At 39.0% G+C, this 26251-nt stretch overlaps 1 protein-coding gene across 14 annotated transcripts in view; it reads right to left on the reverse strand.

Moving 5' to 3' along the window:
* EPB41L3 (erythrocyte membrane protein band 4.1 like 3) overlaps positions 1 to 26251 on the reverse strand; it is a 151732-nt gene that overhangs the window by 26713 nt on the left and 98768 nt on the right. For all 14 annotated transcript variants that reach the window (XM_034996014.1, XM_034996024.1, XM_034996015.1 and 11 more), the window contains 8 exons: positions 23720 to 23824; positions 22546 to 22588; positions 15303 to 15378; positions 13046 to 13264; positions 12178 to 12265; positions 7239 to 7391; positions 3414 to 3511; positions 2551 to 2726 (listed from right to left, as the gene is read on the reverse strand). In XM_034996014.1, the coding sequence (XP_034851905.1) occupies positions 2551 to 2726; positions 3414 to 3511; positions 7239 to 7391; positions 12178 to 12265; positions 13046 to 13264; positions 15303 to 15378; positions 22546 to 22588; positions 23720 to 23824 (958 nt within the window). The remainder of the gene's footprint in view (positions 1 to 2550; positions 2727 to 3413; positions 3512 to 7238; positions 7392 to 12177; positions 12266 to 13045; positions 13265 to 15302; positions 15379 to 22545; positions 22589 to 23719; positions 23825 to 26251) is intronic.

The raw sequence follows: 26251 nt of genomic DNA on the forward strand, positions 1-26251 counted from the left end.
TCTTATTAATGATGGTTAAAGAGCCTATCACTCCTATAGTCTTTCTTCGGAAAGATTAGACAATCTGGATGGCAACTCTGCGCAGCTGGAGTGCAGAAATGTTTTAATTTCTACTGCACTTTAAACAGACCACCATGATATGCATAGACTTATTCATCTCCGATATTTTGGGACGGTAAGACAAATGTTGCTAATGAAATTCATGCAAATGTCAAGCATGCAAACATAAAAGATATAAGACACAGCCTTTCATCCCAGCTAAAATGTCTTAGTGAAAGATGCTTAATTCAGTTACATTTTTAAAGCCTGGTACTCATTATTTTCGGTTTTAGATACATACAACTCATTTAAACTTATAAATAATGCTTTTCAAATACACAGTGGCTAATCACAGGCAAAATAGCATCAGCTTCATAGTTTAGGAAGTTTAAAGTATAAATGTATGAAAATATTCCAAAATCCTTTTATATTAGCTAAACTGTTTCACTAAAATATCTTCACTAAGATATTTTTATATTTCCTCATTTGATGAAAAAGCTCCTAGGAGATGCAAGTTCCCAGTGGGCCAGCGAGGCTGTTCTGTGTAAGATGCAACCTTGCAAGAAGCGGTTGTGTTCCAGCATGCAGCCAGAGCACCCAGCTCAGCAGCACAGAAAACATACTAGAATTGGCAGGACCCCAAAGAGTGAGAGACAACACATACTAACATCACTTTCGGGCAGGGAGGAAGAGACAGTATGGTATTAGTACATTTATTTCACAATTGTCTTCCGTCTTGTCAACAATCATTATCACAAAAAGGTCATGAGGAAAACAACATTCACGACAAATGTGTTCCCTTGGATACACATCACTGAACAAAGTGGATGATGTCCAGGGAAAGAAGGTGTGACTCTACAACAGTCCCCCCAACACTGACTGATAGAATACACAGGTTACAGAGATTCTCTAAAGGAGAAAGAAGAATAAATGGAACAAAGCAGTAAGAAAAGCTTCAATGTTACAGTGAGTTATTTCAGCATCTTAATTCAACCCAAAATGGTCCTAATAAACATTTTATTCCAAAAGTTTGGCTCCGAGTTAGATATTCCAAAAAGAAGCAACTATTGGAAGATACAGGATGGTAATTAAATTCCTAGGCCAGCTCACAAAAGCCTAGAAGAATAATTATGAATGTAATTATTATTACACCTATCAAGAATGCTGTCACACCTGTCTCATTCACTGTTTACAAATGGCTTTACTCCCATTTTAGAGATGATGACTAAAACTGAGACCTGGGGAGTCTAAATCACTCTCCATCTGCTGCACAGATGGACTTCAGTCTGGATTTACCTACCAGGTAAGTGTTTTTTCACTTCACTAGTAACATACATGATTCAGCACTAATGATACAATTTTGACTTCTATTAACTGTTTAGAAAGTATTTCATTAGAAAAATACAACCTTCTAAATCAGGGGATTCAGGGAGCACATCATCCCAGCAGCCACGTTGGGGTACGGTGAAAGGGAAGAGAGAACTGGGACTATGGGGAGTGGTGGCAAAAAAGGTAAGGACGAAGGTGATCCCACATATTTGTAACTTTTTGTTATTTTTCCTTTATTTTTATTATTTTTATTTTATGTTTTTGATTATTAAAATTGTACACACATGCTAGAAACGTCTAATTCCTTTTAAATACACAGGATAGCTCTTTTATAAAACAACTAATCTCCAGGTGCTTGGAATGAGAAAACAGAGACTTGGCCATGGCTCACTTTCTAAGTGAAGTGTTGTTATTGTTGTTGTTGTTGTTGTTGTTGTTGTTGTTACGGCTGCCATGTGCGTAACTACGGACAGCAACACGAAACTGTTGCTTAAGACAAAAACCCAGGAGAGACTCACTATTATGTCATTCCTTAGAACTGTTATTTCAGTGATTCTCTCCTTGTTGAACTTATACATTTGACTTAACCGCGGAGAACATTTACATGGCAATGCTCTCCCAGGCCATCTGGGGTAGTAATTAATATTAACTATTAATAATAACCATATTATTATTTGAATGTCATCCTTTCTAACGGCTATCATGCATTGACTGGTAACAGTCACATTTTATCCATAAACATTTTGTAGAAACAGATACATTTAACTTACAGTCCTCCTTCTGAAACAAATTGACTGAAACAAACCCAATAATCATTTCAGATCTGCCAGCAAGTGAACCAAATTACTTACAGAGTATGTGACAACTATATTCAGAATGAGAGCATCTTTCTCCAAATTCAGGGTGCCAGCTTATGAACGCTATGCTCTTCATTCCCTAAGTACCATTCTTTTATGGAATTTTATATAAATCTACCAATAACAGACATTAGACTCACAAAGGCACTTTTTTTTTTTGAGGGTGGGGGTTAAAAACTTGCCACTCAGCCATAGACCAGCAAGTGCTTTTCATTTCATACTATTCAAGAAGATCTACGTTTATTGAAAGCTTGTGATGGTTTCACACTATTTCTGGGTAGCCATTCCTGATTCTTATTACTAAGGGCTCTTAAGTAATGCCTACCTCCATCCAAGCTGCGAGACATGGTATAGCGTTTGCTGGATGAGCGTTCGAAGTAAGGGGCAGGGCGATCTATCAACGCGCTGGCTCTTCTTGTTTGGGCTTGTGTCCTGCCACTATAACGAAACTTGGAGCCCAAGGTCAGGAATTTCTTTGGAGGTGCTTCTGGTAACAACAGTCTAGAGATATTGAGGAAAAAATACCAGAGAGACGCTTAAGTCAAGTATTAAGAATGTTAACTTTTTTAGTCAAAGGTAAAGTGCTTTGTGTGCTAAAGGTTTAACACGTAACATGTTCAATGAATGGGATTTTATAGGAAAAAAAATCAATTCCCACAGTACATATCAACCGGGGAGTTGCAGAGAGGCTATAAATACCATGTGGGTTGGGACGGACTACATGAACTGAAGTTCATCTCACACAACTGAGGAGTCTATGGTCCTATAAGCCCAAAGAGCAGTTAAAGAGGTGACGTTAGTGAAGACCAACAGTGGTAAGTTGTTATTTTATAGACACAAATCTGGTAGTCTGAGTACTGTACGTAAGCAAAGGAGTCAAGGATGTTGAGAAATGACTGAAATAGTAAGGAATGGACTGAATCCCTGAGGTGGACATCTTATAAAAATAATGAAAAGACACTAAAGATAATAAAGTGGACATACGGCATATAAGCACCAGACAAATTAAGGAAGATACTTCAGTCAAAAGTTTTTAGGATTTCTTATCAAGAAATCTGGTGACCATGAACTTGGAAGGAAAAGAAAGGATATGCTTCCATATTCTTCTTCCAAACAGAGTTTTGCAATATAAGTGATTCCAATCATTCTAATTCTTCCTTAGGAAGAAAAAAAATCATCTTTACCTACCTGAAAAATGTATGATGTTCAACGCACACTTTCCATAAACGCTTGGCAGCTCGATGGTTTGGCAGCTTAAACCCAATGGTGCTTTCAAATTGTTCAAACTAAATTAAAAAACAAACATATTGAAGAGTAAAGTCAAGTTTGCAATGATAAATAACACAAAAGCAAATAATTTATAAAATCATGTCCCCCACAAAAGTTTCCTTCACTCACAAAAACAAGTGCTATATGCAGAATTCATGCTAAACACCTTCATTTATTAAAAAACCACCCTGTATCTATTCTCCTTAAAATGCTGCAGCCATAGAAAACCACACCATGGGTGTAGTAAATGTTTTACGGACAAGTATGGATTTTATGAAAATTAAATGCAAAAAAAGAGGCTATCTGGGTTCCTTCCAGAGACCAATTTGTCCTGATCTCATTTTTAAGCCTTATTTTCATGATGTCTCTGTGACATCATGATTTCAACGGGCATGTACAGGAATGAGCAAAATGTAGCATTCTCAGGGTGATATTTTCTCCCAGGATCTGGTCCAAGAAGATGTATCTCCTAGGTATTTGATGACTTGGTATCAGATATTGCTGATTTTGTTTGTGCATTCTACTCTGGATTATCACATTAGACACTAACATCTTTTGATTTTACATGTATGATCAGAAACTAGGAGAACACAATTTCCTATCTTTCAGCATGTATAGTTCAGATGATAATCTATCAGCCATTTGTGTTCTCAAGGTAAAATATCTGACTTCCTGAGTAATATATTTTAATTATTATTATTGCAAATGTTCGGGATTTTTTTTTTTTAATTTTCTGAAGACAGTATGCATCAGGCCACCAGAGGGCAACCATTTTAAACAGTAAAAGCTTTCCAAAAGAGCATAAAACAACCAGACTACTGATACAGTCAATAGAAAAAAAAAAAAGTAATTTATGTAGCAAAGAACCCAGGGGAGGGGTCCTATGCATGGCATATGAGAGATAACTATGCGTGACTTCTACTTCTTATTTGAGTGGAACTAGCGGGGTTGGCGGCGGGGAGAATGGGAACTATATCACAAGCTACTCCAACTACAACTAACTTCCCCAATTTTGTACTCACTCTGGATGTTCACATGTAGCGGTAGTCATAGCAATTGCTCTTGGCCAAGAGCCTCAGTCAAACGACAAGCCAGAGTATTACGACTGTGACTAACCCGTCCTCCATTTCTTCATCCTGCATCTAATATGTACCACACACTGTGCTAAGGCCAGGGGTTTTAAAGAACAATCAACTTGCTCTCTGCTGCAAAAAGCTGGGAATATTTCCTTGCTGCTCCCCTCCTTAGACCAAAGATGACAGAGGCTTCTGCACTTTTTGAATGTTTATCTTTCTCTATGCTTTGTACCAATGTCTTGACCTCTTCAGAGCCTTTGTGCCACCAATGATTTTTTCCTCATTCATTCTTCTCAAGCCTATGTATACGCTTGCAAAAAAAAAGGGGGGGGGAAGCCCAACTTTCTTTGAGCCTGCTTCTGCCTGAACCACAACCCCATCTTGCTCCTTGACAAATGTCAGGAAGGAGAAGCCATGGCTACTTGATTCCCCACCTCATCGCCACCTGGCAGGTGCTCCTACCACCTGCTTGAACTCTTCAATGTCGCAATGGGATCTGTCAAGCCCGAAGCACTTTTCTCAGGTCTTAGCCCACACGCCTTCCCTGTTAACATCTGGCCCTGCTGGTTCACCACGTACCCAGAGTTTGGTCTCCTTGTCATTCATGACTGTTCTTGCCCCTTTTCTTCTTTCTCTGGTGCTTTTGTTCATCTCCCTATGTTTCACTTCTGCCTACTCCTCCCTCAAAAAGGGATGTCACCCAGAATTTCTGTTTTAGGGTCTCTCTTCTCTAACTTGCCTTGTTCTTTGGGTAATTTATTTCATGCCCAAGGCCTTGAATACAATGGATACAGCTGATGACTCCTTCAAAACTCTATTTCTTACTATGCAAGAATCACCCCATGAAAATATATCTCAAAAGAATTTAATCTTTTTTTTTTTTTCCTGAAATCCTCCCTGTTTTCTCCCCTCATCTAATAATATCATGTCCATCAACTTCACTCGTGCCAACCAAAGACCTCTGATTATCCTGGACTCCCTCCTCTTTTCAGCCCCTTCCTCCATCCTGTGTCCAAGACCTACTGGCTTAGTTTCTGAAACCTCTCTCACATTTGTTCCTTCTGTTCTATTCCCATGGCCTCTGCCCTAGTTGAGGTCTTAGCACATCTCATCACTAATTGGCTGAGTTTCTTTCCAAATTATTCATCTAGTATATCACATCCTCTCTAAAACCGTCCATGGCTCACTGTTGTTTCCTGATGCATTTCTCCAAATTTCCCATCCGGGCCGTCACCACAGCATGCTTGCCCCAGAGTATTATATGTGCAAAATGTATCATGATGACATAATTCTAAGTACATGAGACTGTCTTTTGCTCAACAGAAAGTCCCTTAAGGACAGGAACAAGGTCATATTTATCTTTCTATTTCTAATGCCCACCATGGTGCCTGACAATAAGTAGATACTCACTTGTAAACGTTTGATGAATCGAATATATATTGGTTATAAGTTTAATATGCAATTTTAGGGAATATAAAAAATTAGTTTCAGGTATTTACATGAAAAGCTTACAGATTATTTCAGTCTTCACAGACAAGTTTGATTTTGTATTTACATTAAACATGATTCCTTGCTTTATAGTGTGATTTTTTAAAACTTTTTAAAAATTGAGGTACAACTGACATATAATATTATACTGGTTTCAAGTGTATGACATAATGATTTGATGTTTATATACATTGTGAAATGATCACACTAAGTCTAACATCCATCACCACAGGTTTTTTCTTGTGATGAGAACTTTTAAGATCTACTCTCTTAGCCACTTTCAGATATAATATAGTATTATAACTATAGTCACCATGCTGTACATTACAACCCACATAACCTGATATTTAAATTATATTTTCCACCAATGGAGAGGCTGATTTTGAAGACAGAAAATAATTCTGTACTGTACCAGAAAATGTTCAGAGACACAGATGAGCTGCATGCAACCTTAGAGTTCTGACCGCCTCCATTAGATTAACCATACTCATTATAAACTGGATATATTTATTCATCATCTGTTACACAGGTAATAGGAGATATTTACCACCTATTATGTGTAAACCACTATGAAGGATCTAAGATCAGGATGGTTTTGCCTAGGGAACAAGGATTAGTCGACAATTTTTATTTTTTTCACCAGTCTTTCTGATTAAAAGAAAAAGACACAAATGTACTAGGCTATGAGACATTTGCATAATTTATCCTTGGTGTCTCTTGCTCTAATCTTTCTTGTACTTTGATCACATTATCTCGAAGTTATTCATGCTAGGGTGCCAGCAGATTTGGAAGATGAAAAGGGCATGAGCTCATAAAACAGGGACAGATGGGAAGAAATCTATTCTTTATTCACAAAACGTTTAGCACCTCTGAGTTTCTTTTATACAATGATTTGAGACCTACGAAACATTATTCATGTATCTTGATGTTATGCTAAAATCTGCAAACATAAAAACTTTTCCATCTATGCAGTGGGACAAAATTAGAACCAAACCATTAAAAAGAAGAGAATATTTTACTTATTGTTGCTTATCAAACAAACCTACAATAAATTCTCTTAGGCATGGACACATGACTCTCACCATGTCCTATGATGCTCAAAACCTGGGACTGGCAATTTACATTTTTGTTTGCTACCGCGTACCTTTCTTTCCAATGTCCAAATTGAGGGGCTACTTACCTCTCCCGGCCGAATCTTAATGTAAAAGTTGTTCCGTTTGTATGAAATTTTTAGAACCTTGGGCCAGGCAAATCTGTTGATTCTCAGTCGGTCACGATATATCAACAGACCACTCGCACAAACTCCTAACATAATTTCTACTCCTTCAGAATCCTGGAAAATGGCATCGAGAAACAATGGGTCAGTATTTCACTGATTTCCACTTATGGTGAAGTGTGGCATTTAATGCACCACAGTTTTCCGTGAAGGAACCTGTAATTGACTGCCGACAGCTCTAATTTCAGTAGGAAAAATACTTTAGCCATTTTTTTTTTTAAACGTTGCCCCTAAATAATCGGCTTTTAGTGAAGATATTTATCACTATGGAGATCTGTCAGAGTAGAACTGGCTCACCCGATGTCTCATGACGTAAATACTGCACACAGAGACCGACCAGAGGATGTGTTGATGACGGTGCAAACGATAGAGGCAGGTCTCACGACTGAGCACCAGGCACGGCTCTCACCAGTTCATGCGTGTAATGTTAACTCCCTTCATCTTCACTAGGAGACTTTGAGATGGTTGCTATGACTCTTCCTAGTTTACAGATGAGGGAACTTTTAAAGCGTGGAGAGGTTAAGTGTCCACCCCAGTTGAGTATTGGCAGCCTGGTTCCAGAGGCAGGGCTTTCAACTAATACGTGTACTAATAGAGGGATCCTGTCCTTTCTAATGAGTGTTTTGGAGTTTGTTCCATTAAAAAAGAGCCTCGATCTTTTCTATACACCATTAGAGTAGAATTTAAATATAAAACAGGCTTTCAAAGTATGAGCGTACTTCCCCAACATGTCCCTAACACACCACTGCCCAGTCATAATTGGGACAGCTATGTCACATACATAAATACAGATACATTTTCTATAGGTCTCTAGTTTTCTTTTTTAAGTGGGAGCTTGCTATATTTATAACATGCTTGTTTGCTACTTGCACTTTTCATCTTTAGGTCACTTCCTAGGGATGTGTGATGAGAAGTCTCAGAGGTCATCGGATAGGTCATATAAAGCTCAGGAGATGTATCGTGGACAGCCGATGCCCCTTAAATGCTGTATAGGGGTGAAATCAGGGTAAAAGGAACGTGTGGTGGTGAGGAGGGTAAAGGACAGAAGGCAGGACTGTGTGTGAGGCTCCATCTCCACCTCCTCGTCTTGTGGGTGTTGGAATCAGGGGCCACCTAGGAGGCAAAGCTGAGGTCGTCTGTCACATTAACTGGCAGGACTGTCCCTGGCACTGAGTGACTCTGTAGCAGCAATGAGGGGAGGGGGAAGTGGAAGAATGCAAACAGGAGATTCTGACTCATCCATATTGTGGGAATGTACTTCCTGAGTCTTGTCAGTGCAAGGCATGAAATGAACATTTCCAGAATAAAAAATAAATACTTTGGTCCATCTCTGGGAAATGTAAGTCCACAAATACAATCTAACTGGATTAAACATGAAATATTTTACCATGGAAATGGATGACTCCATTAGATATGAAATTACTCTACAGAGGTGGAAATACTTGATGGCAGGATATTACAACATAATTAAATTTGAGGAGAATTCAAAGACCAGAAACTGCCCACCATTTATCAAGGGCTTTAATCTGAAAGAGCAATTGGAAGAGCTAGAGCCTGATGCTGACAAGTAGCTGGCACTATTGATCCTTTAGAATGGGCCAATCTGCTCCCAGGGCTGCTCAGAGGTGACCCCCTTGCCCCACGAGCAGAGATGCAGGCATGAGGGAGGACCGTTTGAGTAAAAGCTCCTTGATTCACTTTCTATTTTATCTGATAAATACAGAGGTAAAACCTCTTTCACTATTACCTATTTTAAAATCATCCCTTAGTGTCTTTGGATAATGAGAAGACAGATCCTTCACGGGGAAGAGCAGGAAGCCTCCACTGACCCCTCGTCTTCTGCTTGCCTCCATCGCACTCTTCTCTGTGTCCCCCCATATTGTTCTGTCATTACCAGCACATCCCAAGCAAGTGGTGTGGCAATGAAAACCCACTTCCTCCTCAAGCCTGGACGCTGCTTGAGAGCAGAAGCTCTGTTATATCCTTGTAACCACATGCTCCGCACAGCGTCTACCTAGCATGCCTTAAGCCATTACATGTTTGTTAGAAGAGAGGGCAAATAAGGAAAGAAAATGTCAGGAATATGTGGCGTTTTAAATGGAATGAACATTTCCATTTCATTAATCCACAGCAACGACAAAAAAAAAAACAAAACACTTTGGATATCGAATCTTCTGCCACTGCCCATAGTCCTGACGTTAACTTGACAGATCTTTTGCATTGAAAGCTGTAATGGCGGTCTTTCTTGGGGACATGTGTGTTTCCCTATCAACAGACACATTTAATGCTCCCTTTAGTGGGGAGCACGGAAGGAAGATCTGGATAGTCTCAGTCTATCATAATTAAAATAAATGAGTGTATTATTCCCTTAATTTAAAATCACTGTTCAAACTTTGCCATCCTTCATTTATTACTTGGTCCATGGGACATCCAGTAGGGATTTAGACCTACATTTCAGAATCTTATATGAAATGACTCTGACAGTGCCTACTCGGTCTGACATTAAATGACAAACAAGAAGAGACAGTCTTTCTAAGAACAAAACCAAAGCATTTAGGATAGGTTTTCCAAAACAAGGGCCCTTCATCTAATAATATGTTATTTATTCTTTATACAGAGCCACAGAGTCCAGTATCACAATTCAGAATTTCTAAATAGGCCCTAAAGCTTAGGGCCTTTCATACCATCCACAGAAGAGAATCATCTCACAACCGGAAATTCGCTCTAATTTAATTCAGTAAATTTCCTTCTTGAAATGATGGACTGTGGCTGCACGAGAAAATAGGAATCCACAACGGAATATTCATTATACTTAATATTCAGATGAAATCCTGTAATAGGCTGCATTTGCGCTTCCTTAATTCTTTCTTTTTAATTGACATGATTTCAAATCATATTAGTGAATGAAAAAGCAGCGATTTATTTGAATTTAGTAGCTACAGCGAAGTTAAGTGATTTTATTTGTACTGATAGGAACATTGATAAATCCTGAGTTGCACTTCCCAAATGTATGCCCTAATCTTTTATTTGTTTTTTTCCTGGGTGGTAAGTGAATCATCGTGTGTAATGTAACTCAAAAATACCTTTCAATTCACTCAAATTTTCAGGCTACCTTCATTTCCTCTTTGTCTCCTTATCTGTTGGCCACCTAGGGAAAAACTCTAAAACGATCTTCGTGTGTGTCCTTGTTTTCTTTTTTAAATCCTCATCCTACCTTCTACAACATAAAATACAAAACACTTTCTTATCTGAGTGAAAAATAAGTGAAGAAATATAATAACTAACTGGAAAGTAAATAGAGCTACACTTGCTGTTGTAATTACATACATACATACAAATGTAATTACATACAAATGTATGTTGGTATTCAACATACGGGCACATCCCTAGGATGCTCCAGCCAAGTCTCTGAGATTTTGCTTGTGTTCAGACCTTCAGGCCTTGGAAGTGCTCATCCTGAATGATGTACAAAATGATCCACAGACCGCACCCATCAAAACCTTTATTTGTTTGACAGCCACCATTTTCTTGTTCAAACTCAGCGTGGATCAGTCTGCTCCCCAAGAACCAACCAGCGAGTGGCCCCACTTGCAGTGTCAACAGAGCCTACATATCATAGATTTCCCTCCCATGGGTCCTCAGGGCTGTCAAGATGTTTGCTTGAACAGAGCCAGCTGAAACTCTCTTCATTTCTTGGCCCCAACCTAGACTGTGTCAGATACTCGCATGCCTGGAAGCCTGTAAACTGCACGTTCTTTCGGATCCCAGATCATGCAAGTGGTGACTACTCGGTCCATCAGTAGTAAAGGCATGTTCCTATACAGAAGTGATAGTCTCTTGACAGCCAAAATCAGAAGGAACTGCCCTCGAACTTCAAGCACGGATCTTTTTAAATGTTACTTAAGTACCAGAATCCATCCCTAAGAGCCTAACATATTTCATATGCTTTGGATGGAAGTTTTCAGAAAGCTTGTCTGTGCTTCTACCATACTTTTATTCACAGCTGCTCAAATAATAGACAAACAGTCCATACACTCATTCTCTCACTGTGGAAAAATAGAGAGATTCTGGGAAAAGTGTGATCTGGAGTCAAATGTTTTATGCATCCTCACAACCTCAACCTTACTACAATCCAATTCCAACTTCTTCTTTGAAAGACTCTGTGGCCAAGATATAGCTTTAACATTTTGCCAATCACCAATCAACGAGGCAATCCTTAGCTTCGGGACTTAATTTTAGTTGAACTTCAAAATCTTATTTCAAAGCACTGATTATGTGTCAGAGAACCTAAGTTCTAAAGAGAGTTATTTAAATTTCACATGAATTTGCTGAGTGCCTGGTAAGCATCCAGAACAGAGCCATCAACAGTACTTGGCACATAAGAGATGTGTCAATTGGGTCTTGGACAACTGGCCAAGGTTGGACAGGTAGAGAGAAAGGAGGAGGACAGCCCAGACAAAGACGGGCATATTCAGGGAAGAGGCAGAGACAGGATCTGGCAGAAGCAAAGGGCACGTGTTGGCACGAAGTGGGAGATAAAACTGTGACAGGGAAGGGGGCTGAGTTAGGAGCTTGTTATGTGAAGATAAATTTTTAACTGAATCAATGGGCAATCTGAGGCTTTGCCTGCTGAGGGCTTTCAGTAGCTGAGGCAGGAGCAATGGGCGTTTGAGACATGCAGAGCAAACCCTTCAGTAAAATATCAGAGAGCTAAATTTGCCTTATCATTGAGTGGGCCTTAAAGCAAACACAGATTTGAAGTAAAAATCACCAGCTTATAGTAATAACAACACTGAACTAAATAAAATTAAATAGGAAGTCTGGGGTTTAAAAAAATGCATACCTTGGCATGATGTAAATCAACCCCATACATGGACAGTTTTTTGGCATTTTCCAAGAAATGCATCTCTGCTTCTGCTGGCGTCATTCCTCTGATAAGAAAAAAAAAAATATGTTACAATGCTGCTTTTCTTTTACCTGGCAGGCTGCAGTATTTCCCACTTAGCCTAGCTATCTCATAAGAAAGCCCCATAGAGGCACCAGCAGGCTCTGAAGGGGGTGGCAGAGAATAACAAGAAAAATGGCTTTTATTTTTTAAAAAGATTTTATTTATTTATTTGACAGGGCGGGGGGGAGAGAGAGAGCACAAGCAGAGGGTGCAGCAGAGGGAGAGGGAGAAGCAGGCTCCCTGCTGAGCAGGGAGCCCGATACGGGACTCCATCCCAGGACCCTGGGATCATGACCTGAGCCGAAGGCAGATGCTTAACTGACTGAACCACCCAGGTGTCCCAATAAAAATGGTTTTTAAAGAACAACTGAATGGGGTTCCTGGGTGGCTCAGTCAGTTAAGTGTCTGACTCTGGATTTTGGCTCGGGTCATGATCTCAGGGTCAAGAGGTCGAGCCCCATGTCAGGCTCTGCATTGAGCGTGGAGTCTGCTTAAGATTCTCTTTCACTCTCCATCTACCCCTCCCACTCCTGCTCCCCTCTCCCCGTTCTTTCTCTTTCTCTAAACAACCACCACCACCACCACAACAAGAACACCTGAGGGAGAGCATAACTACCCCAGAACCATACCAAGTACAGAACCTCACTCTGCTACGGTCCTAGCCTCAATGCCACTGAAACTCGTCCTGGAAGAAGCAGGAAGCACAGGTGGCGCTCACCCATCAAGGCACCAGTAACACGTTCCCAGGGTTTCTGCCACTAACCTGTGGCTCTTGTGCAGCTCGATCACTTTATCTTCCAGTTCTTTCGTGTGGTTTGGCGCAAAGCGGAACTCACTAATGTAATCATTCCCACATTCATCTGGGTCATAGTCTCCAAGTTCGGACTGGACAGTGTAGGAGCCCAGCAGGGCCAGGGTGACAAAGGAGCAGGGCAGCCTTCCGGACACGATGTCATCTCGCAACTGTAGGCAGAGGTAGTACCTTCCAAGAGCCAAAAGACAAAGCAAAAAGCCAGCATGAGGCCATGGGAAAAGCAGGCCACTTGGTACAAACTGTGCTGTAAGCAACTCCTTCCTGTCAAGTAATCTCACTAGGACAAATTTTGTAGCATCTATATTTTGCTTTAGATCTAAGGGGAAAATACTTGGCTATAAAATATAATATTTTGTGTTATACAAATGTATTTTGTATTACACAAATAAGGGCATTTTGAGGCAAGTCAATGCTCATAATAAAACAAGGTTTATTAATAAGGCACCGAGAAGAAGAAACCTCAAGACATATTTCTTTAACATCTTTTAAAATAACTAACATTTAAACCCAAATCAATGATTCTCCCCAACATACTCCCTGAAATCTCTGGTTGGGGGAATTATAATACAAAAATGGTGCGGTTAAATGCAATTACTAAGCTTCTTCCAGCCTTAAGGAAGTGTCATTTTGATGTCCTGGTTAAACATCCTACTGGATGAGCAAGGCAGATTTCGGGTAACTCACTAGCTACACCATCATAAGCTGCTCTCAGCTGCCTGCGTTTCTGATGCAACGGTCTCCTTATAACAATTTCTTCTGTTGCCAGCCCTCATTTTTTTATTTGGAGAACTTCCTAGAATCCAACTGATATGAAGACTAACTGAAGAATTACTACTTTAAAACCTGGGAACTTCATCACTACAGGTAAACAGCTTTATACTCAAGGAATAGAAGACATTTTCCATATAATGTGGCCAAGATATCATACACATATCTCCACTGATAGCTGACTTCTCTTCTCTGCTTCTTGCTTTTCAAGATTTACAGATATAATACTAACTGCAGGAAACTCCAAGGTAAGTGTTAACATTGATGACTCTTAATAATACCTTTCACGTCCCAGCATATAAGTATAATAATAAAATATACTTGCACCTTTCATGTAAAAAATAAATTGTTAATCTGTTGAAGATGAAGACGATGATTAAAGCCTTAAGGTCCCCTCTAAATGTGATTTTAAGCTGATGATATAAGTAAACTCCATGTAATACAGATACAGAAGTTTCTACACATTCCACAGCCCTCTATAAACATCGTACAAATAGAAAGCAACCATGCACTACATGGTAGATGTGGCTCTGTAACCAATAAATTAGCCACAATTAAGAGGTTCTTCAATAGTATTAAAAAGTGTCTTTAAATAAGAAATCATAAATTTTCCTTGATTTAATACAAATATAAAAGAAATCCTTTGTAACTGTTTTTTACCCTTCTCCTAATACGTCTGGTCATAGCCAGTGACTGGAGCTTTAGCATGTGAGGCTTACACAGAAAATTCAGCACGCACTGCACAATGGCACTCTGATTGGCTGTAAACTTACTACCAAGCAGGGCGAGAGAGTCAGCGGTTCCAAAGCAGGATGTAGAGAAGGCTAGAACAAATGGCAAACCCAGCATAGTCTCCTAAAGGCAATCTCCTCGCACACCCAAAGCTCAGTCATCGCACTAGAATATTTTTACATTAGTTTCCTTTCTTCGTGTCTTCCTTCCCCAAAATGAACGAATCATTTTCCCCGTACAGACAGGGCAGGGAGAGTCAACTCTTAGATGAGTCCATGTTTATGTGTATCTGTGTGCATTTTATGTCTGATTTTTTAAATAGCTGTTGAGTATCAGATTGGTTATAAAAAGGCATAAGCATCCAAAACACATTTTTACTCTGAATTTTAGAGCAGGAGCACTAGGAATTGCCGGATCATTTAAGGCTGAATCCCATCCAATTTGACGGTGGTGGGTGGATGACAGTATCTCAATTTTGCACATCTTCCCGCCAAGGTCAGACAGACGGAAGTATCAGCTTAGCACCAAAGATTCAACTGTGAACAGATACGATTTGGCAAATCTTCTCATCAGATGTTTGCTCTTGCTCAGTTGCCTTTGGCTTGCCATTTCTGGCGTGGATGACTGAAAGGTTACCAGATGTAAGCAAGCTCTTCCCCAGAGAATAAAGAGAAGCCTGCCTTTTTCATAGCCAACTTTCAAATACCTGGTGATATCTTCAGATAGCTGGGCAGGGTCTGGTGGGTAAAATTTCACATTAAATGAAAAGTGCCAAGCACCACCTGCAAAGATGAGAGAAAAAGTAGGATCAAACCTTAGAAAATCCCTTTATACTTATTACTCTGATAGTGAGAACTGCCTTAACTCCAAGTACTAACACCCAAGCAACATTTGCTCCTCAGTGGAAAATGGGAAAGTCTCAAGTTCACTTCATCTAGTCTTTAATCTTTTCCCCAAATCCTTTATTGGTGCTTCCGACTAGCCTGGAAATTGACTAAACTTCCTCCCTTTCTCAGGGACAAAGGTAAGCCTTTGGAAGTGGGGGAAAAAACCCCGCAAATGATAGGGATAATCCTCAATCAGACAAGTCTGGAATTGACTGGACCTACTGCTCTGAAATTCTGGATAGCTCACATACCAACAGTACAGACATAATCCCATTTCCTTTGTCCTTTCTGCTTTGTTATTACAGGTCAAATCCCATTATAATACATGTCAAGGAAATTTTCAAGATATTTTTATTTTATGGGAAGGTTTGTTGTAGTGAATATTTAAGTGAGCTGCTCTCTAAGCTGCTGAAAATTCTTTTTTTACTTGGCGAAACTACTGACTCAAGAGATGCCTGAATACATGACCTGTGTTTACAAAGCTGCCCACCTCCTTATGAGCCCACGACCTGGACGGGTGCTCTTTACACGTCGCTGTTCTTTATCCCACAGCCTCTCCTTGCGGCCTCCGCTCCAGCAATGGAAACCATCAGCCAGGTGGCAGCTCACAGTCACCTACTCTCCGTACTGCCCACACTTACACTTGGAGCATCATTAAGCCTTGCTAATTAAGCTCTCCATTTTATTAATACTGTCTCTACTGGTGGCTGGTTTATCATTATAAACCTGGAGAAACATTTTCTTCTTTTCTACATTTCCTCTCTCTCTACCTGATCACTCCTTTAACTCATATTCACTTCGTTCTGTTCTTCTGTCCGTTTAATGCAGGAACTTATTAAAGTCTGGGTGTTCCTTCACTGGACGTTTGTTCTCCCCATGCAACAACCACAAAAGTGCCACAGCGTCGACCCTGCTTGTATTCTGAATGCACTACTGAAACATTCCTCCCAGTCCCCTTGGCTTCTATACTGGAAGCCTTTCATCTATACCACAAGCCGTAGCCACTTCCTTTCACTCTGTGATTCTGTGACCTCATAGTCCAGCCCTTATGCCTCAAATATCCCCCTAAGATGCCCAAACACCCCCTCCTCCCCCTTAAATTACTTCTGGAAACTCCATTTTCTCCACAAGTCCTTTGCAAACATTCAGAAGAAAAGGCAGTATTCTAAGTACCAGCTTCTTTCTTCAGGCTATTCTCTTGAGTATGAGGCAAATACTTAGCTGCCTTGGTTACCTACATTTCTGTCATAAGCAGCACAGGTACATTTATTTATTAGTTCTAGTTTATTCTCAACACTACCATTCATAATACACTTAAAATCCCACACCGCAGGATCACCATCTGAGGTGCCTTATAAAGAACTGGAATAATGCCAGGTATCACTAGTTGCTTACTATCATTTTTAAATCACTCAGAAAATATTCCTGAAACACAGCCTATAAGAATTACAAGGTATCTCTCAATCCAATATATTTCTAGTGATTATTTTTCCAAGTCTTTTTTGTTATTCAAAAAATGGTCTGATCTGGTTTTACTTTCCTATTGATTCCTACGCACTTTCTGCTAAAATGGATCAATTTACTGCTTGCCAATAGTGAGGTTCATAAATGAGAGCTGGCTTCCCCCCAAGCAACTGGAAGGAAAACTAACGGATTAGTTATGGGAAATGGATTTACTGCTCTTTTATCATTTTTATCCATTTCAAAGTATGCCTTGAACCCAATGAGTAGTTTATCAATGTAATTAAACAATCTCATAATAAATTCAAGATAAACTTAGACATAATAAAAGCATAAAAATGAGGGGTGCCCAGGTGGCTCCATTCGGTTAAGTGTCTGATCTGACTCTTGGTTTTGGCTCAGGTCATGATCTCCCGGTTGTGGGATTGAGCCCCACATCTAGATCCGTGCTTAGTCCTCAATCAGCTTCAAATTCTCTCTCCCTCCCTCCTCTGCTCCTCCACTCGTTTGCATGTGCACACACTGTCTCTAAAATAAAATCTTAAAAAAAAAAGTATAAGAAAGATATTTCAAAGCAAAAATTCTCATGGCAGGAAAAGAATTTCAAACTATAGTTGGCTGAAGCATCTGAGGTACTTGCTAAAAATGCCCATTTCTAGGCTCCACCCAGAGATTTTTATTCCAGAGATTTGGAATATGGCCGAGGAACTTGTGGTTTTAATAAACCCCCTTGTGGTCTGAGTACAGGTGGGCATAGGGACCATAGTCTGAAAATCATTAATCCCAAGGAATCCATTTTCATGAGGTTATAACCCAAATAACTGCAAGGTTTTGTGGGGTATTATTTTTAAAGAGTGGGAAGTTTAAGAAACTACAATCTACACCCTAGTCAAGAAAAAAAATCTAAATAAAGCATAAGATTTGAAATTAACAAGAGGCAGATTAAAGCTCAAATATATATCCCCATAAAGAATCTGATAGAAACAAATTGGGTGGGAAGCCATGATTATGTAATGAATGCTCTTGCAAGCCTGAATCTGCCCAGATGATGGCCCTGGTGAGACACAAGATATGAATGCATTAAAATGATATTCCTATAATGTTGATAGAGGATTTCAAATCACAAATTTATGATGGAAAACTATGAAACTGAAGAGTTCGTTCTTATAAAAAATTCTAATTTTAGTATTGCATGGCTGCCAAATCTTAAAAACTTTAAATATACTGCATTCACAGCATAAAATTACTATACACAGTATATAGATCATATACTTTATATCATGAAATTATTATATCATAAATATAGTATATTTATATCACAAAATACAGTATATTTAGAAATTTAAACATCTGGGGGGTGCCTGGGTGGCTCAGTTGGTTAAGCGTCTGCCTTTGGCTCAGGTCATGATCCCAGGGTCCTGGGATCGAGTTCTGCATCGGGCTCCCTGCTCTGCGGGAAGCCTGCTTCTCCCTCTGCCTCTGCCTCTCTGTCTCTCATGAATAAATAAATAAAATCTTAAAAAAAAAAATTTAAACATCTGGGTCTGCATAAAAATGACTAGAATTAATTTTTTTCATAAGAGCAAACTTTTCAGTTTCAGAATTCTCTATTTCTCATCAATTTGTAACTTAAAAGCTTTATCAGGTTGACTGACATTCTCTTGAAGACCTAGAGACCATCTATGCACCTACAGCATGAAAAGAATGGAAACATCCTTTAATCATTTATATGTGTGTGTGTATCTATATACACACATATTAACTGAAGTATAGTTGACACTCAATGTTATATTAGTTTCAGATGTACAGCATAGTGAATTGACAGCTCTAGACATTATGCTATGCTCACAAGTGTAGCTACCATCTGTCACCATACAACACTACAATACCATTGACTATATTCCTTATGTGCTATCTTTCATCCCTATGACTTATTCATTCCATAACTGGAAGTCTTGTATCTCCCACTCCCCTTCACCCATCTTTGCCCATCCCTCCCCCACCCCCGGCAGCCATAAGTTTGTTCTCTGTATTTGTGGATCTGTTTCTGCTTTTTTTGTTTGTTCAGATTCCACACATAAGTGAAATCATATGATGTTTGTCTTTATCTGCCTTATTTCACTTAACACAGTACACTCTAGGTCCATCCATGCTGTTGCAAATAGCAAGATCTCATTCTTTCTTATGGCTAAGTAATATTCCATTATATATATATATATACCACATCTTCTTTATCCATTCATCTATTGATACTTGGGTTACTTCCATTATCTTGGTTATTGTAAATAATGCTGCAATAAACACAGGGGTGCATACATCTTTTTTTTTTTTTTAAAGATTTTATTTATTTATTTGACAGAGAAAGACACAGCGAGAGAGGGAACACAAGCAGGGGGAGTGGGAGAGGGAGAAGCAGACTCCCTGCCGAGCAGGGAGCCCGATGCGGGACTCGATCCAGGGACTCCAGGATCACGACCTGAGCCAAAGGCAGTCGCTTAACCAACTGAGCCACCCAGGCGCCCATGCATACATCTTTTTAAATTAGTATTTCGGTTTTCTTTGGGTAAATATCCAGTGGTGGAATTACTAGATCATATGGTATTTCTATTTTTAATTTTTTGAGGAATCTCCATACTGTTTTCCATAATGGGTGTGACTTACATTCCTGACTTACATTCCTACCAATAGTGCAAAAGGGTTCCTTTTCTCCACATCCTCACCAACACTTGTTTGTTGGTGGGGGAGGGAGGGGGAGAGGGAGATAGAGAATCTTAAGCAAGCTCCGCACCTAGGGTGGAGCACAACTTGGGACTCCATCTCACCACCCTGAGATTGTGACCTGAGCCAAAATTAAGAGTTGGACGCTTAACAGACTGAGCCACCCAGGTGCTCCTGTTGTCTTTTTGATATTAGCCTTTCTGACAGGGGTGAAGTGATATCTCATTGTGGTTTTGATCTGCATTTCCCTGTTATCATTTATATTTAGGAAAAGGAGGTGATGGTACAATAATTCCATTAGATATGATAATAGTTCTCTGCCTTGGTAGAATGTAAATTTTGTGGAAAGAGGGCATTTGGGTACATGGGAAACAATGAGGAATATAGATAAAAATACCAAATTCAATTAAAAAAATTCCAATTGTCCTTGTTTCCTCCTTTATTTGCAGGATTGCCACTTAGTTCTCTTTATGTTGCAGTCACAAATAGTGCCTAATCTACATGATGAAAATATCCTTTAAATCTCATGTTCTGATTGTCCTCTTTCTTCTCTTAGAAAGGAAGGTAGGAGGGGCGCCTGGGTGGCTCAGTTGGTTAAGCATCCAACTCTTGGTTTCAGCTCAGGTCGTGATCTCAGAGTCGTGAGATCGGGCCCGCAGAAGGTAGGAGATAGGATAAATGGGAAGTTGAGGGGGGAAAAAAAAGAATTCCATTAAAAACAGATAAGAAAACGGACATTAATATAGCTTTTCTTCCACCAATATTGTGATTTATCCCTGAATTTTTAATATATTTTCAAAGGGCTTTGCAATTATACATCACCCAAGTAAGAAACAGCATTTCATTAATTAGGTGAATACAGAGGACTTTATGTACACAATATGTTAGGATATATATTCAACACATCTGCTTTCAGTAACTCCACAGAAGGATTCTTAGAACACATTCATCATCTTACATTTTTTATTAGGACTCTTGGAACAAAAAGAAGGAGTGTTTTCACAACTGGAGCTGTCCCTGGTTTCAGTCCCAATTTATTTCTATCCAACTTGATTATCAAATTTCTCTCATAAATATGGTAAAGAGGGGCACCTGGGTGGCTCAGTTGGTTAAGTGGCTGCCTTCGGCTCGGGTTGTGATCCCCAGGTCCTGGGATTGAGCCCCACATCGGGCTCCTCACTCAGCGGGGAGCCTGCTTCTCTCTCTGCCTGCCGCTCCCCCTGCTTGTGCTTGCTCTCTCCCACCCCTCTCTGTGTGTCAAATAAATAAACAAAATCTTTAAAAAATATATGGTAAAGATGTTTTAGTTGTATACAGAATCATCAGTCTGTGTAATATCTAGAAGTAGAGTAGCTTTTTTTGAGATATTATCTATTAAACCATTTCAAACTGCTCACTACTAATTACTTTTTATTAGTACTCAATATATTTTGATATCTCAGCACATACAAAGGCAATGGAAATACCTGTTCTTTTTTAATAGGAAACTGTTGAAAACTTCCATGGCCATAACATTCTTATTAATGAATTGGTCTTAAATTTATTCTTCAACTAGAATTAGTTGTTTGAAAAATTACCAATTTTATTGACAAAAAATAAATTGCTTTAAAAAATTAGTTATTTACAATTATAAAGACTATCCATGTCTACTATGCTAAAAGAGCTACAGAAAAGGTTTAAAAATAAAAATAAAAATAATTCCTCTTTCTCAACCCCCTACACTATGGTGCCACTTCTGGAGGTATTTACTATTGACAGCTTTTGTGCTCTTCCAAAATTTATTACATATATATGTATGTATGTATGTATATATATATATATATATGTGTGTGTGTGTGTGTGTGTGTATATATTTCTTTATATGTGTATATACATATATATGCATAACTTCTTTTAAACAAATGTCACTTGTCTCACTAATGAGAACTAAGACACAGTCTACCTCATTCTATTAATAGTTGCTTAGTATTTCAAGGTATGGTTATTCCATGAGTGATTTAATCAGTTCTTTATAAATGGATATTTAAGTTGCTTCTAGTTTTCTGCTATTGCAAACAATATTATAACAAACTTTCATGCATGTACACATATACACATTTTCCCCTCTAATACATATGCTGGATGAATGTACAAGTAAAATTAGGGGTCAATGAATAAGCACATTTTAAATTTTAATAAATACTGACAGAGTACCCTCTTAAAGGGTTGTGCCAATTTATACTTCTACCAGCTGTGTCCATAGTTGCTAGTGTAGTATATTAATAAACTTTTAAATCTATGTTAACCCGAATACATGAAAAATGATGTCTTGTTTTAATTTGCATTTAATGGTTAGTAAGATTCAGCAACTTGTCTCATACTTACTAGCTACCTGTATTTCAGTTTTGTGGATTGCCCTTGCAATTGTTAGGAAACATGGGTTTCTTAACTTGCCTTTAGGGACCAAGGAAAGAGGTTGTTACCAGATAGTAAACTTCAATCTGACTTGTTATTCCTTTTCTAAACCATTCAAGAACTATTACCTTTAGCTTGACTTTTCTACTTTTGTGGCAGTTAGGCTTAATTTAACATTAATAATTAAGTTGGGAGCTTATAAATGGCTGATTGCCAACTGGAGCATCACTTGATTAAATCATATTGCACATTCTGGGTGCAAGCAGGGTAATAGGTCAAATGTCATAGTCATTTCATTCCCAAGCTGTGATGATTAAAAACGGGTATTTAAGCTAGACCAACCTGTCAAAGATAAAATCTGAGAGCTTACTCTGTCTTTTTAAAAAAACTGTATTCACACTAGCCATGTGGGTATGGGCCACCAATTCAGACAATCCGGCTCTCTAAAAATCTTCACACTACCATGCAAAATAATCCAAAAGAACTTACTTCGAATCTGTTTTTTTATTTCCTTAGCAGGGTCCAGCCAATTCTGAAACGGAAATGACAGTTTGAATTTGAACCAGAGAAGAATAAAAATAACTGGATGATGATCATGCACTAAAGCATATTTGAAAGTGCATGGTGGCAGGCCCTCCAAGCTGGGTCCTTCCCCCACAGCTGGGAGTCTAATGAGTCTAATGAGAAAATGTGTGTGTGTGTGCACAATTCACGCGTGACAAAATTCTTTTCTTTTACACCACCACCTTCAAAGATTCGAGCTAGTACAGCAACAGAGGAGGGAAAAAAAAATAGTGGATTCTATGTTCAATGAAGTTACTAGAATAAATTAAAGATACACGATGTCCACTGATGTCCTAGCCATTCAGGCCCACAAAGTGACTTCTGTAATTATAGATTCTTAGGCACTTGCCTAACAAATGAATACATGCTTGAGATTTATTATTTTCCTCATCAGAAAACTCAGATGTTTGATAACAAAGTTAGACATTGTTCAGTGAATTGAGTAGGTATTAAGCATGATTCATTGCACAACATCAAAACAAATAACATCTATGAGCAAAATTTCTGTGACTTAGTTCCTAGCACAAACACAAAGGAAACAGTTTCCTCTTCTTTATTTTTCAGGTACCTGTGGGCATTAGTGAGGCAAAGCCCCAAAGAGACTGCATTACTCAGGTGTAAGAGTTTACAGAAGTATTATTAAACATTAAGTACCTGCTGAATACATTAGACAAGGGTCTGGTCAGCAAACGACCCATGTCATATTCGATTTTGTAAGAATATGAAAGCATACTAAGATGAATTAAGAATAGGACAGCAGTCAGGGAACATGTATTCTACGTAAGTATCAATGTATTTGATTTTCATGGGCTCAAATACACTGAAATATATCATCCAAGAACCATATAAAATGCTCTCCTAGAACCATAAATAACTCATGCATGAAAAACGGATTTACTCTTTCCAGAAAATTCAAGATTAAAGGAAGTCGTCAATATCTTTCATAAGGAAGTAAGGTGATTAACAGCATTTAGGGACTCAAAGGAGTAAATACAGGAGTGGAAGCAGAGAAAATGATTTACCAATTCAGTTTTCATTCCCTTTCTTACAGTAATGAGTAGTTTGAGACATACATTTTGTATTGCTTTTAATCACTCACCTTCTGGTTTTCAGCATCTCGATACGTAAGCCCAAAATAGTCTTTTTCCAGCAAATTCAGATGTTCACATACTTTATCAAACAGCATCTGGCCTCTGGAGCGTTTCTGTGGAAAACAAAGCAGAACAAGTCAACACACATAAAGTTCTCTCAGTTGCCACAGATAAGAATGGGTAAAATTTAACATACTGCTTGCTGCAACTTCAAGGTTCAATAAAGTGGGCCGACACCTACAAAACCCTGTCCTTACAATCAACAGACAAACCCAAAACTCGCCTGTGCCACTGAGTAAGTACAGGCAACCCGAGGGTATTTTTTTAATTTTTAATTTTTAAAGATTTTATTTATTTGGGAGGGGGTGGGGCGAACACAAGCAGGGGGAGCGGCAGAGGGAGAGGGAGAAGCAGGCTCCCCGCCGAGCAAGGAGCCCGATGCGGGGCTCGATCCCAGGACCCCGGGATCATGACCTGAGCCGAAGGCAGACGCTTAACCGACTGAGCCACCCAGGCGCCCGAGTGGATGATTTCTAAACAGAAGTAGCTGAGGAAATGATGTGGGGCTTGGAAGTCTGAAACATCTTGTGAAACATAAAAATCTTGAGAGTCAAAGAATACAAAGGACCAGCAAAAGCTGTGTTTCAGAATGCCCTAACTCGGTCCCCACGCAACCAGATTCGGAGCCTGGGAAGAATCAAGCCTATTCCTTAGCTTAGGCAGACTTCCCCTGAAGACTTTCTATTCCAACCCTTACTTAGAAATTCTGTTAACTTCATGATTTTTGTTCACAAATTTCAGTTTTGTATTACAGTGTTCAACTTTCTCTTTATTTCTTTTTGAGAAATCCTTCCTATTAGACATAAAATGTTAAGTTTAAAGATTTTAGTTATCATTTATAAATATAAGATATAGATATTCATGCTACATTTTTTACCGTAACACAGTCACTTGCAGAAAGGAAAAAGGTAGTCGTCTGAGGAACAAAAATCTATCAGCTTAATTTACTGGAATACCCAGTATCACGTTTTCATGGAATCCTTCAAAGGTCTTTCAACCTGGCCTTGGGGACTGAGATGGATGGACTGGCAACAATTAAATTAAGCCATGTTTTGTTTGTATCATACAAACACTTGACACCTAATACAGTAAGCATATTTGTCTTTAAGATTTAATGTAATAACAATGAGAGATGTAAAAATTGACAATGTGCATGCCAAAATAATAAGTATTCAGAAACCTGTAAGTGCTGTGTATTATTATGCAACTGTAATTACATTGAAAGTTAATTGCTCAGCCCCCTGAAGCACGATTATTTAGTAAAAAAGATAAATCTATGATAGAAAAGTAAAGCCTAAACTGTAGCTAGCTAAATAATCAATGATGTGTTTGAAAAAAGTTTAATAATGCATGAAAATGAATTACATATTAGCAAAACTACATAATAACATTGTTCAATGGATATGAATAAGTGGTAGGACAATGAAATGCTGCTCACCGGTTTAAATCTTTTATTTGTAAACAACAGCTTATCACATCTGAATAATGTTTAACAGATTATAACGTTGTCATAAAAAAAATTGCTTCTTCTGGGGTGCCTGGGTGGCTCAGTCATTAAGCGTCTGCCTTCGGCTCAGGTCATGATCCTAGGGTCTTGGGATCGAGCCCCGCATCGGGCTCCCTGCTCGGCAGGAAGCCTGCTTCTCCCTCTCCCACTCCCCCTGCTTGTGTTCCCTCTCTCGCTGTGTCTCTCTCTGTCAAATAAATAAATAAAGTCTTAAAAAAAAAAAATTGCTTCTTCCGATGGCTTCTACTGGTATTATCTTCAGTTTACAGAGAAGAACACAGAGGTTCAGAGAAGTCAGATGAGAGAGGCAGTATTATGTAATCGCGGAGTGGTGGCTTTAGCAGATCAACCAGGGTTTGAATCTTCACTATGTTCTTTGCAGCTATGTGAAGCTCCCTGTTTTTCCCTCTGTAAAATGGGTATGAAACTACCTTCTTCTTTGGAATGGATGACATTAAAATAAAACGAAGTATTCAAACTTGGGTCCAGTGACGGCACATACCAAGTATTCCATAAACATTAGCTATTATAGCCCAGGTGACCAACAAGTAGCAGGATCCGTAATGTAGAACTTACTATGTACGCATTTTTGCTGTTGGAGCAAATAAACAACTCCTCATGGTGCCAATAAGCAGTTCAGTATTAACATGTCCCGCTCTTTCTTTAGATATTAATTACCTGCTTACTACCTAACTGCTTTAGCTAGACTACAGTTTTTACACACACGTACACCACCCCCCGTACATACCCAAACACATACCAGTGTCTGGCCCAAGTACTTTCTCAATGAGTAAAAGTAAAACAAAACAAAACAAATACAAATAAGTAAAGTCTTCTCTATTCTCTGACCCAGCAGCCCCTCAATTGTAGAATTCTTTCTGAATATGCAGCAGGCTGCCTTGGGCATTGTTTTAATTAGCTGTCTCCTGGCTGCTATGTTCTTCCCTTCGTCTAACAGGTGGCATGGACTAGC

The sequence above is a fragment of the Mirounga leonina genome, unplaced genomic scaffold (assembly GCF_011800145.1).
Source record: "Mirounga leonina isolate KUSES-001 unplaced genomic scaffold, KU_Mleo_1.0 Mir_93, whole genome shotgun sequence".
Taxonomy (NCBI): Eukaryota; Metazoa; Chordata; class Mammalia; order Carnivora; family Phocidae; genus Mirounga; species Mirounga leonina.